This window comes from Antechinus flavipes, chromosome 1, assembly GCF_016432865.1.
Source record: "Antechinus flavipes isolate AdamAnt ecotype Samford, QLD, Australia chromosome 1, AdamAnt_v2, whole genome shotgun sequence".
Taxonomy (NCBI): domain Eukaryota; kingdom Metazoa; phylum Chordata; class Mammalia; order Dasyuromorphia; family Dasyuridae; genus Antechinus; species Antechinus flavipes.
In genome coordinates, this window is record NC_067398.1 from 685,104,299 (window position 1) to 685,117,853 (window position 13,555).

The 13,555-nt window shown below is 44.5% G+C and overlaps 1 protein-coding gene across 5 annotated transcripts in view; it reads left to right on the plus strand.

Moving 5' to 3' along the window:
• The first annotated feature begins 462 nt into the window (after positions 1 to 462).
• Positions 463 to 13,555, plus strand: part of STX2 (syntaxin 2) — a 49,917-nt gene continuing 36,824 nt past the window's right edge. For 2 of the 5 annotated variants that reach the window (XM_051972598.1, XM_051972600.1), the window contains exon 1: positions 469 to 614. In XM_051972598.1, the coding sequence (XP_051828558.1) occupies positions 585 to 614 (30 nt within the window). In that variant the 5' untranslated portion in view covers positions 469 to 584. Of the gene's footprint in view, positions 615 to 13,555 lie in introns of all 5 variants that reach the window. The other 3 variants (XM_051972602.1, XM_051972601.1, XM_051972599.1) reach the window with 3 other exon arrangements.

The following is a 13,555-nucleotide window of genomic DNA, read 5'->3' on the forward strand; positions in this document are numbered from 1 at the left end:
TAAAGCCCTTAGCACTGTGCCCGGCACATAGTAGGCGTTTTAGGCACGTGTTTTCCCCTTTTCCAGTAAGAGACTAAATTCCGGGGAAGGAGAGGATTCCTCCGCGAGCTCCCCATCTTCTGAGCACCACGGGGCCAGTCCGGACAGCTGTGCCCTTAAGTTAATTATCCAGCGTCCCCCCCGCCCCCACGCTCTACACGGGGCACGTTTTTTCTCAGAGAAAACAAAGGAGCTGCCTTTTCCCCGAGGGGCCCGGACCTCGTTTCCCCCTTTCCTCCCCTCTCCCCTCCCCCCCGGTGCTAGAGACCCGCGGGGGCACATCTGCCCGGGCAAGGCCCCGCCCCCGCCTCCGGGCTTGCAGCCCTCAGGCAGGCTCGGCCGCGGTTTGTTTGGGGTGGGGACTGCCGGCGGGGCGGCCGGGCATGCGCAGACCGCTGGGGCTGGCGGTGGTTGCCGTGGCATCGGGCCGGGGCGGGGGCTGCGAGCTGCGGGCGGCGGGGAGGGAGCAGAGGAGCTAAACTGAGCTAGACGGCCCCGGGACAGCGGCCCGGGGCGTCAGGGGGCGCGGAGCCGGCCGGGGCGGGATGAGGGACCGGCTGCCGGACCTGACAGCGGTGAGCGGGCGGGGGTCCGTCTGGGGAGGGCCCGGCGTCGCTGGGGCTGGGGGGGAGGGGAGAAGGAAGGGGAGGAGCGCCCGGGGAAGGGGTAGAGGGAGCTGGGACCCCCTGCCGCGCCGCTGTTGCGCTCCCCGCCCCTCCGGCCGGGGGGATGGGGTGGGGGGTTGTCCTCCGGTGGGGGCGCGCTAGGCTGCGTCGACCCGTCGGGCCGGACCCCCACACATCTGGAGCCCGCCCGGCGTTCCGTTCTGCTGGACCCAATAAGGAGGGGAGTGTCCCGAGGAGGGCAGCGGCGAGCGGGGCGCAGAAGGCCGCCCTGGGCGGGCTCGCGTCCAGCCTGATCCGTTAGAGGGGCGGGGGCAGGCCCCGGGCCGGGCCTGGGGCACCCGGGAGTGCTGCGAGGCTGCCTGTCAACTGAGGCTGGTCCTGGGGCGGCCACCCGCCCCCTTCCCGCTACGCGAGTGCCCATTCCTCTGCCATCCCTGCGTCCGCTCCGGAGGGCCCTAGTGGACGTGGTCACTTAGACGCCACCCCCTCGCTCCGGAGGGTGTTCTCCTTTGCCCTGCTCCTTGAGTGGTCCCCTATGGACCTGGTCACTTAAGTGCTGCCCTTCCCCCCCTCTCTCAGAAGACCCTATAGAGCTGGTCATTTAGCTGCTGCTCCCCTTCCCTTCCCCTGAGAGGCTCCTGTGGACCTAGTCATTGAGCTGCTGCCCCCTCTCCCCCTTCCTCTGAGAGGCTTCTGTGGACCTAGTCATTGAGCTGCTGCCCCCTCTCCCCCTTCCTCTGAGAGGCTTCTGTGGACCTAGTCATTGAGCTGCTGCCCCCTCTCCCCCTTCCTCTGAGAGGCTCCTGTGGACCTAGTCATTGAGCTGCTGCCCCCTCTCCCCCTTCCTCTTAGAAGTCCTATGAACCTGATCATTTAGCTGTTATCCCCCTCCCCCGTCTTTCTGAGAGATCCCTGTGGACCTGGGCACTTAAGATGCTGCCCTCCTCCTCCTCTGTGAGGGGCCCCCATGAACCTGGTCATTTAGCTGCTACTCCTCTGCCCCTTCCCTCTGAGAGGCCCTCTGGACCTGGTGGTCATTAAGTTGCCCCCCTTCCCCATGGAGTGAGTGTCCCTCTGCTTTCACCCTTTAGTCACCTAGCTGGTGCTTCTCCCCCCCTGTTGGTGAGTGAGCCCCTCTGCCCCCATCACCCCTCTCTCCTTTCTGAAGTAACCTACCATCTACTCTGTAGGTGTTGTATGGACTATGAGCTCCTTGAGAAAAGCTTTTTGCCTGTATGTTCCAGTGTGTCCACTGTGCCTGAAACATAGTAGTTGTTTAATAAATGCTTGTTAATTGAATAGAGTTTGAATTACAAGGATTGAAAGTGTGATGCCTACTACTAGTCTCACCTAGACTCCTGGGGTCTTGTTTGCTCATCTGTAAAATGGAAGTGTTAATACTAGATCACAGCTTCTTAAAGTGTGGTTCGCAACCCTGTCTGGGGGTCTCATAATTGAATGTAGATGTGGCAAAATTATGATTTGTTATCAGTAAATGTTTGATTTGTACATTCTATGCCCCTGGGGTCACTTAGAAATTTCTCAGGCAAAAAGGCGCTGAGAGTGGAAAAAGTTCAAGAAACTTCCCCATTGACTTGATGGGTTCTGTTTTTCTGAAGGTCTAAAGTAAAGGCTGTAGGATCACTTTTGGGGGGATGCTGAATAGGGAATTTATGGTAAGGTGGGAGTTAGACTAGGCAGCTCTGATATTTTTCCAGCCCGAGATAATTTGATTCTAGTTACAGAATAGGGTGGGAGGGAGATCCCTTAAATCTTAGAGGTGACTCTCTTAAATGTGTTCTACTTTTAAAACCTAAATTGAGACCCTAGATTTGAAATCAGAGATACTGCCTGTAAGCATAAATCTTGAGAATGTCACTTTCTTTATGAACCTTAGTTTTCCTCCCTCATCAGGTGAGAGGGTTGGACTAGATTATACCCAAGGCTTCTCGCAAGCTTTAAGTCTATTAATTTATAATTTATTTGAATCCACAGTATGTAGCTTGATATTTTGTGAATCCGTAGACAGGTTTGGGATATGAATTAATTGCACTCCAGTGTTTGGATTACAGGGCTTCAGAACCCTCGTAAATTCCCTTTACAGACTAGGGGCTCTGCTCTCATGCTAGTTGTACAGTGGGAGAACTGATATAGGAGTAGGTACAATATGTGGTGTAAAAGATGTCTTAGCAGCACTGAGGAGTTCAGAGAAGGGATCTGGAGCTGCAGAATATGTCTTGAAGGCAATTGGCCCTTGTTAAGGGATCTTTATATGCACTTAAGCACAGATAGACTTTGCTGTTTAAAATCACTTTATCTTTGTCTATAAATCGTTTGGTAAAAGTACCAGAATGTGATGATATTCATTACACACACACATCTCTACTTCTTGAGAGTTAGGTCTCAAGGTTATTTCATTGTCCTCCTCGAAAAGCAACCAGTATGATATTCTGTACATAGAAATTAATTAAATGAAATTGATTAAAGCCACTTTTTTTTGGATGAGGGGAAAATGTTAAGTTGAAAATAGAAATAATTTTATGAAAAGATGAATTAAAATGACAGTTTGAAGAGAAATTCTTCGTTGTTTAGACAAATTTAGACAAATAGTATTTCACAGCATTTCTGTTTTTAAAGGATTTTCCAAGTATTGATTTTTCTTTACTTTTTTTTACTTTTATTTTTTAAATTATGTTTATTTTTTCAATTAAGAGGCATATTTTCTCTGCCTTCCATCTCACTCCTATTGTAAATAAATAAACAAATAAACCCAACTCCAAGTCACTATTAACAAATTGGCATAGGCAAGCAAAACAGAGTTCTGCATTACCCATGGCCAAAACTGTATATTTTATTCTGCATATTAAGTCCTTCCTTTCTGAGTGTTTAATATCATTCCCTGGCATTTTTGGTTGTCCTCTACACTGATCACAGTTCCCCAGACTTTCAGAATTGTTTATTTTTACTGTTATAATAATTGTTGCCCTGATTCTGTTCACCTTACTTTGCATTGATTCAAAAAAAGTCGATTTGGGATTTTTTGAAACTGCCCTTTTTGTCATCCTTAATTTTTTTTTAACTTCCTAATATAGAGATATATTTGTAGATTAGTAGATGTATAAATTCATATTAGTGGATTAAAGAGGAAAATTTCTTAAATGATTTGTTTGGAGGAGTGTATGGGACAATCATACATAAGAATTATCTACCTCTCACAGTTTAGGAGATAGTAGAAATATTTCCCAAGCGAGACTGAGTGCCTTAATTGGGAAGTCATCTTTCATTTTTCCCTTTCTCAATTATAAACTATCTTGATTTTCTCACAGCCAATTAACACTTCTGAAACGTTTGTAAACAACTAACTCTGTTAGATAAATTGTGAGTTGGCTTTCATTAACTTATAAAGGTACTTTTTGTTGATACTGAAAAAGTTAGTTATGGTTATTGTAGCAAAAGACAGTTATCTTAATTGATAATAGGGAAGGTAGCATTGAAAAATGACTTTCCTAGAGTCAAAGAGGTAAATGTTTTCTGGGCAAGATGTGCATTCCTTTCAGACTCAGGTTAGCTTTCTTTCCACTACCATGCTTCCTCATTTAATTGTTAAAGTTGAAATATTTGACAATTTCTGCTGAGAAATTGTTAAACTGATTGGAAAGGATCAGACTTAGTTTGCTTAATGTCTTTGGGTATAGTAGTAATACTTTATTAAATTTAGATTCTATCTAGTTTTCACCTTTGAGAAGTCTTTGAGAGTCTTAAAACCTATGACTTTCTTTTTTTGATGTGATTGAAGAGTCAGTCCCCTATTGAGACATCAGAAAGCAAAATATAACCCTGACATTGATTTTGTGATTGCTGAGTTTGAAAAGCTGTTATTTCCCCAATCACATGTTTTTAACTCTTAAGAAGCTTCATACCTTACTATGAGGGGAGGGGAAAAGGATCTCTTCACATAATTTCATTTTTATGAAATTGATTACTTTCTTAGAATTCTGTAATCCTAATTATGTTCTCTGTTGGAAATGTAATCTTTACCACTGTCTTGAATTTATATATGTAATTTAGACTAAATATTCTAAGTTTTATTACTTATTCTTTTATATTAACACTTGGATATATATATATACAATAGAGAAAATATTTCAGTGATGCTGTGGATAGTTGAATATGGGGAATATGATATTAACTCTTTACCAAAGTTCACCTTCATTGCCTCTGGAGGTAGTATTGGATTCCTTCAATAGTACCAGCTATTGAAAGTTGTACCAAACCGGAGCAGCCCTGGCAGTGGTTTATTTGTCTTTGACCTGAGAAGCAGTCTAACTATATTTGGAGATGCTCATTGGCAGATTGATTTCATTGGGACATATTTTGGAGCATCTCTTGAAAAACTGTCACACCTTAGGATATATCCACATTAATGAATTCAGAGCTCCTTTAAATATTGACGAATGGGAAGTTAGGAAATGATGGATGTCTGGGTACATGACTGATGTCTCAAGTGTGGATGTTTCTAGGAGAAACATTGAGATACAGGAGAAATAATGAAATAAATATTTGTGAGGATGTGAATCATAAACTTTTCATCCTAGAAAATAATTATTGCCAATGTATTTGTTTTTCTTGATTTAAAAAATGAAGTCTTGATGATCCACTCAGTACATGGTGCTCATTATTACGTTAAGCTTGAGGAAATGGTGAAATAGATATTTTGCATTTGTAAGATGAAAATTGGAATCTGTGAATTGCTAAATGTGTCAGACTATAACAAATACAATTCAAAATAAGGTCAAAAAAAGCCCTATAATCTTGTAAAGTCCAGGTTTCAAATGAAGTTTAACAATACATTAAGATTTAGAAATGTGTTGGAAAGTTTTTTTTTTTCAAATAGAATATTTTTTTCTTAATATGTTATTGGAACTATTTTACTTGAAAAAAATAAGCTCTAAAGGAACATTTCAGATTTCCTTCAAGGTTGCAATATTCTGGCTGCTAATCCTACCTTGACACAGTTTTGTTTATCATTGAATGAGGGAATCCCAAAGGGGTCTCCACTGTAGTTGCTCCTGTCTTGTTGACTTATACAGATCCCCTTTAACATGCATAAACATGCCCTGAGTTGTTTGTCTTCCTTTATTTCTTCCTTTCTTTAAAAAGGAATACCCAGAACTTAACCTCTGGGAAATAAATTTCCATTTGGCAATCCTGTTGTTTCAAGCCTGTTCTGTGATATAAAGGTATTGAGAGAACCAAAAAATTAAGAGACTTTATGCATTAAATATATATATATATATTCAGCATATAATAGCAGCTTGGGAATGCCTGTGTCGGGGCTTGTTCCAAAATGAACTAAATCTCATTTAAGTTTTTTCAGCATTATTATAATCCTTTTAAAAAATATCCTTCATGTTTACATATTGAATATTTATATGAGTCCTGGACTTACTCTTTTCAACAAGACTCTTTAACATCAGAGATCTCAGTCCATTTGTGTCCCTAAAGTTCTCTACCCAGGGTCTCTCGTGAATGTTCTTCCTTAGTTTGTCCTGATGTTAATGGCAGTACCAGGGACCAGTGGAATTCGGTGGATGTCCACCTCTCATGGCTCGCTCTTACCATATGATTGGCCCATCTTGTTTTTAGGTAATCCATCTTTGACGCCCCGTTCTTTGGTGTTTCTCTTCTGGGTATATGTAGCAGCCTGCTCACACCCATTATGTACTTCTCCATTATCCTCTGTGTAATACTTGTTTTTAATTCTTAAGAGACTTAGAAGTTGTTTCATATAGTATACTCGTAAAATTTTCCATTACAAGGTTCAGGAATAAAGAATTTAATGAAAGGTGAAAAGAAAAAATGATGGAAAAATGTATTTAGACTTGTGATTTAATAATCGCTAACAAAAATTTCCCTTGACTATCTAATTAGGAAGCATTTTTTTGTTTCTCTCTCTAATTTTGATACATTTGGCAGCAGGAAGATTTAATGGAAAACTAAAACATATGAGATTTAGAACTTCAAGTCCTGTCCCAGTTTTTAGCTTTGTGACTAAAGGCAGCTTCCTCCTCTCTCTCTCTTCTCCTTAATTCTAGTGCCTTCCTTTCTCATTTATTTCAGTTTCATTCTTGTGTATAGTTTGTGGGCAGCTTGGTAGCCCAGTAGATAGAGTGCTGAGCCTGTAGTCAGGTAGATTCTTCTTCCTGAATTCAAATGTGACCTCAAAATGCTTACTGTGTGAGAGAGTTACTTCACCCTGTTTGCCTCAGTTTCCTCATCTGAAAAATGAGCTGGAGAAGGAAATGGTAAACCATGCCAGTATATTTTCCTAGAAAACCCCCAATAGTGTCACAGAGAGCTAGACACAACAGCAGCAGCAGCAGCATAGCTTGTTTGTACATATTTGTTTACTTATAGTTACTCCATTGGAATGTGAGGATAGGGACTGTCTTGTATTTCTACTGTTTAGCACAATGTTTGGCAGTAATGGGTAGTTTGCTATTGTTGTTCAGTTATGTCTGACTCTTCATGACCCCATTTTCTTTTTTTTATAATAGCTTTTTTTTTTTTGTTGTTAGCTTTTTATTTCTCAAAACACATGCAAAGATAGTTTTCAACATTCATCCTTGCAAAACCTTGTGTTGCATGTGTTTCTCCTTCCCTCCACACCTCCCCTTTCCCCTGGACAGCAAGTAATCCAATATAGGTTAAATATGTGCAATTCTTTATTTCCACATGCTGCACAAGAAAAATAAGATCATAAAGGGAAAAAAAAAGTGAAAGAAAAAAAAACCCAAGCAAACAACAAAAAAAGGTGAAAATATTATGTTATTATCCACATTCAGTCTCCACTCTTCTGTCTTTGGTTGTGGATGGCATTTTCCATTCCAAGTTTCTTGGAATTGGCCTGACTCATCTCACTGTTGAAAAAAGTTAAGTCCATCACAGTTGATTATCATTGTGTTGTTGCCGCATACAATGATCTCCTGGGTCCATTCACTTCACTCAGCATCAGTCCATTAAAGTCTTTTCAGGTCTTTCTGAAATCATCCTGCCCATCGTTTCTTATAGAACAATAATATTCCATTATATTCATATACTATAACTTATTCAGCCATTCTTAATGGCATCCACGCATTTGCCATGTCCTTGCCACTACAAAAAAGGGCTGCTACAAACATTTTTGCATGTAATGACTTTACTTTGTTGGCACAGATACAGAAGTAGTTTGCCATTTTCTTCTCCCAGCTTATTTTACAGCTGAAGAAACTTAGGCAAACTGGCTTAAGTGGCTTGTCCAGGGTCATCCAGCTAGAAAGTGTCTGAGGCCAAATTTTAATTCAGGAAAACCTGACTCTAGGCCCAGCACTGAATGCACTGACCTATCTAGCTGTCTCCAACACTTGTTTAATGCTTACTATATGCCAGGCACTCTGCAAAGTAATTTACAATCCTCACATCAATCTTGGGAGGTAGTTGCCAATATTACCCCCACTTTACAGAAACTGAGGAAAACAGGCTTGCTTAGGGTCACACAGCCAGATTTGAATTCAGGTATTTTTGATGCCAAGTCTAGAACTCTTTCCACTGTGGCACAGAATTGGAATTAACTGTGTACTAAGTAAGTACTATGCTAAAATGCTAGGGACATAGAGATAATAAAATGTAGACCAAGGGGTCTGCAAACTGCCTGTTTTTTATAGGGCCTATGAGCTAAGAATAGTTGTTATATTTTTTAAAAAGCAAAACTTTATTTAAAAAGATGAAAACCATTCTTAGGTTGCCCATTTTGTTGGTCTTTGATCTAGGTCAGCTCTCAAGGAGCTTGCATTCTGTTGCGGAGACAACACTGGGGAACACTGACTAGGAAGTGGTATTATGGTCATAGGTCCCAAAGATGGGAAATTGGGCAGTGAAGCAGTCCATTGACACCAGCTTTCAAGGGGAAAGGTAGTGGTGATTTGATTACAGTTCTCTTAGAGAGAGAGATGGGGAGGAGGAGAGTGGTTGGGCTCTGGAGGTCTGGTGGGATGGTGGATCCTCCGAAACGTCTGAGAGCTGAGAGGGAATGGTTAGAGTAAAGGGGAGCCAGCCCCAGGGACCAAACCGGGCAGGCTGGAGGACATCTGGACTGGGGAGAAGGATCCCCATGTCACTACTAGCTATATCATTGGCTCTCATAGGCTTAGATAGCATGTCTTTGCAGAGGATTTCCAAAGAGACCTGAGTCAGCTAGGTGGTGTTTCCTGTCTGAGACACTTATGTGACCTTAGATAAGCTAAGAAAACCATTCTCAAGCCTCAGTTTCCTTATCTGTGAAATGGGATTGCTGTAAGCACCTACCACAGAGGGTTGTTGTCAAGATCAAATGGAGATAGCCAATGTAAAGCACTTTATAAATCTTAACACACAACATAAATAATAATTATTGTTACTATTATCATTATTCTCTCTATATCCAGTCCTGGGATCTCTTGAGCTCCACTTCCTTATTGATAATTTTTTAGGGGGAGTTGGGTACAATAGGGATAGAATAGGACAGAGCAGGATTAGTTAAGCAGGATACCAATAAGCCTCCTAGACAGTCTCTGCTTTCAGAGACCTTTGGTTTTGCATGGGGGTAGACACCCCAGAGAGGAGAGTGTGGGAGTTCAGCTTTACAGCAGATGGACCAGCGTGTTATTGGAGGTTTAGTATTATGTTGTGGATACGTCCAACTCCCCTTCTCCAATCTCTTCCGGACATCCGTGTTTTGACGTCGTTCTTCCTCCAGATCCCCTCCTCAGAACGTCGAAGATTCCTCCTCTTCCTCACTGCCTTTCAGGTGTCACATTTGGTGGATTCTCCCTCCACAGCGTGGCTCACAGTGGGTCCTTCCCCTCACTTGCACACTCTTCCAGTTCAGGCCCCTCTCTCCTCACACTAAGCCAAGCTCTCCAGTCATAGAGTGACCTTTCTGACCCAGGGCTGGTCCCCCCATCCCCCGGGCAGGACATGTCCGGAGCTTCCTCCGGGATCAGATACAAACTTCTCTTTTTCACAATCTGGCTCCAGTCCTTCCCAGGCTCAGTATGCATTACTCCCTTTCTAGCCACACTGGGAGAACGTGCTGTTCCTCAGAAAGCTCACTCCCATCCCAAGGCTCCGTGCCTTTGTACAGTCACAAACTCCTGCCTCCCGTGGAGTTCCTCCTTGTTCTCCCTCTTGGCTCCTTCACATCTCAGCTGAGCCTTACCTTCCGCATCAGACCTTTACTGGTCCCCTTCCTCTCTGAAAATCATCCTGATGGATTTATTGGCCACCTTTATGCCCGGCTGCTGCTGTGCCTTAGCTTCCCCCAGCACTGGCTCCGGTGCCCTGGGCCTGTTCCTGACTGATAGAGTCCACGACATCCAGTCTGACTCAGAGCCCTCCTGCTGCTCTGGCCACTTCGGTGCCATGTCCTCTCCTTCCCCAGGCAGATGCTTTTCCTCCCCAATTTTCCATCTCTGCTTCTGGGATTCGGCACCAGTGTTCCTGGTGGAGATGTTTCAGTTACATTATGACTCCACTCCCATCCCTGTGACTTCCCCCGCCACAATTCCTCTCTGGTCACCATTTTCTCTACGTGGTGGGGTTCCCTGTGAAAATATCAGCTATGAGCTCCTTAAAGGCAGGGAGTGTCTTCTTTTCTGTATTTTTGTCTTTCATACATAGCAGTATCCACAACAGCTTGAACATTTCAGAAATGCTCTTTAATTAATTTAATTAATATGTGGTGCATCTATACTTTTGTCCATACATGTTTTTCCTTTACAGAATGCAGTAATAATAATAATGGCAACATGATATAACACTTTATGATTTATAAAGCATTTTTGTATTGCTCTGTTGTTTCGGTCCTGTCTGACTCTTCATGAGTCCATTTGGAGTTTTCTTGGCAAACATCCTGGGTGGGGGGAGGGTTGCTATTTCCTTTCCAGCTCGTTTTACAGATGAGGAAACTGAGACAAACAGCATTAAGTGATTTGCCCAGAGTCACACAAACACATAAGGTCTGAGGCCAAATTTGAACTCAGGAAGATGAGTTTTCCTGACTCCAGGCCTGTTCTCTGCCCCCTCCACCATTGAACCAAACTGTCCCACTTTACATATAATCTCATTTAATTCCTACTATTCCCATTTTTTTAAGATGGAAAAATTGAGGCATTAAGTGGCTTGACCCTCATCATCTGGTTAATAGGAGTCAAAGGTTCATATTTACATCTCTAGGCCTTGTCATTGTCATGGTCATCCTCCTTCCTCCCGTTGTTTATACATAATAGATAAATGGTACTTGTTGGATTGGTTGACAAATTCCCCTCGTCTCCTGGCTTTCTATCCACCACAACTGGAGAGAGAGTATTAGTCATGTAACTAAAAATCTGAAGTCTCATTGACGTGGGCGGGCCTTCTGGCTGTCCAGACCACGAGTCCTGCCTGCCTGATTGCAGGCCAAACAAAGCATCCTCTGGGCACTTCCCGTGGATGAGGCTTCTTAAGCTGCTCTTCTCTTGGTCCAACCCCTGCCCAGCGGGCTGGCCTCAGAGGGCCGAGGATGGAGCACCCGGGGAGCGTTTGAGAGCGCAGTGATACAGATTTCAAAGAGGAGGAGAGGATGGCAGGTGCAGAGCTTGCAACAAGAGTGGGGGCATAGAAGAGCCACAGAAGTCACAGTCACCCTATGGGAAGTTGGGGGATGTTGGAATACATGGGAACCACCTGAAAGTGGCTGCTGGAGATCCAACCCAGAATGGACCTCTTGTGAGAGGATGGTACAAGGAGACTAAGAGGCAGTGGCCGTTCTCTGACCTCTCTGACTGAGAGGCAACTGCCTTGTCTGACCTCTCTCCTCTTCCCTCTGCCTCCAGTTTATCTCGTTCCCAGTTCGCAACCCCTGTGTCAGCAAAGGCTGCCCTGCAACTCCTTCAGATGCTATGATCCACAGCTGTGGATGCTCTTGGAGAACTGACCTGGCCCTTAACAGGGGGACAAAATGCCAGCCTGGAATCAGGGACTCCTGTTCCCTGCCTAGTCTAGTAAGGCAAGAAGGAGTGATGTATGCAGTAAGAATTCCAAGACGGGAGATGTCTGTGCGGACTGGAAGAGACAGGGAAGGCTTTATGGGAGAGTCTGAATTTGCTCGGAGCCCCCAAAGCTGAGAAGATTCCAGGTAAGGGGGTGAAGCCCTAGAATGAGCGTGGCTAGTTCAGAATAGAATTGACAGCTCTTTATTTTGTTCAGTTTGTGCTCATTTTTATCTGGTGTGGGAAGAATGGGTTATCCTAGTGAATTAGCATTCAAGTGCTTCCTATGTGTCAGGCACTGTGCTGAGCCCTGGGGATACAAAAGACAGTCTCTCCTCTCAAGGAGCACCCAGTCTAGTGAGAGGTAGCATGCAAACAGCCGTGTCCATACGAACTGCAGCCAGGCTAAACTGGTGGTAATCAGAGGGGACAAGATTGGGAAAGGCTTCTCACACCCCTTGGAGACCTTATCTTCAAAAGGCGGCTGGTTGCGGAGGCAGAGTGAGATTGGTGACCTTGCCCAGCCCTCCCTCACTTGCCTGTCATGGCGTCATCTCCCTGCTGTCCTTGGAGAACCAAGAACCAAAGGAAACTGGCAACGAGGAAGAGACTTCTGGCTGCGGGAGACGAGACAGCCTCTCATCCTCACTGGAGGGCCTCGTGCCTTTTGTGCATCCTACAGAGGAGAGAATTCAGGCTGAGTTGACTTGCCCAAGGTCACCCAGGCAGTGCATGTCAGAAGTGGATTTGAATTGGGCCTCTGACTCCAGGGCCGGTCCCAGCCTTTGAGGACCCCCTATATCTATGTGAGATGGACCGAGGGCCTTCCCTGTCCTGCTTATTTCCCGCTGAATGTTCTTGCTCCGTTTCATCCTCGTCTTCGCTGAGACGGGAAGCTCCAGCCTGGGAGGCCTTTCTCCTGGGCCGCTCTGATAACCTATATGTACTCTGCGTGAATGCTAGAATACGTTAAGCAAGTGGGGAGGCAGCTGTAGGGGAAGACGGGTCCAGAACTCTCTGTGTGACCCCAGATGAGCACCTCTCAGAACCCCGGGAGAATTGGCAAGACTCTGCTTCACAGAGGGGCCTGCTACTCTAGTGAAGGTCTGGGTCTGGACAGGTGCACATAGGTGGGCTACAGTGTCAGTGCAGATGGGAGGAAGGCGATGGCAGCTGGTCTGGGGGATACCTCAGGAAGGAGGCGACGCTGGAGAAGAAGCTGGACCCCTGGCATTTGGAGTCCCAGCTGGGTGCAGAAGCCCTGGGAGGGGTGGGGAATGTCGTGAACAAAGAATGGCCAGAACGCCTGAAGCAGGGGCCTGGGGAGTCAGTCTGCAGCAGGTAGCGTGGATGTGGAAGGGTGTTCCCTTGGGGCAAGAGGGAGGTTAATGATGGGGCAGGAGAATCAGTAGGATTTGGATATTGGTATTGAGGGAATGGGAAGACTCAAGGATGATTCCAAGAGTGTGATCCTGGCTGACAAGCCTGATCATGATCCCTTAACAGAAAGGGAGATATCATTGAAAGATCTGAGGAGCAGTAGTCTTTAAATCACTGTAGGTTTTTTCTTTTAAGCTGTTGGCACATTTATTATTTGTGAAACACTTTATAATTTACTGAATGCTTTCACTTAAATTATCTTTTTTTTTTTTTTCAGTTTTATAACTACCTTATAAAGTAGATGGACCTTTCATTTGACAGATGAAGAAATTATGGTCTAATGGCAGAGATAACCAATAAGTGATAGTGTTACTGGGGATGGAATTCAGTTCTTCATACTATATCCTATAATATGAAAACTAAAAGGAAAATTGTATTAACCATTTAGTTCAATAAGTTAGGGTT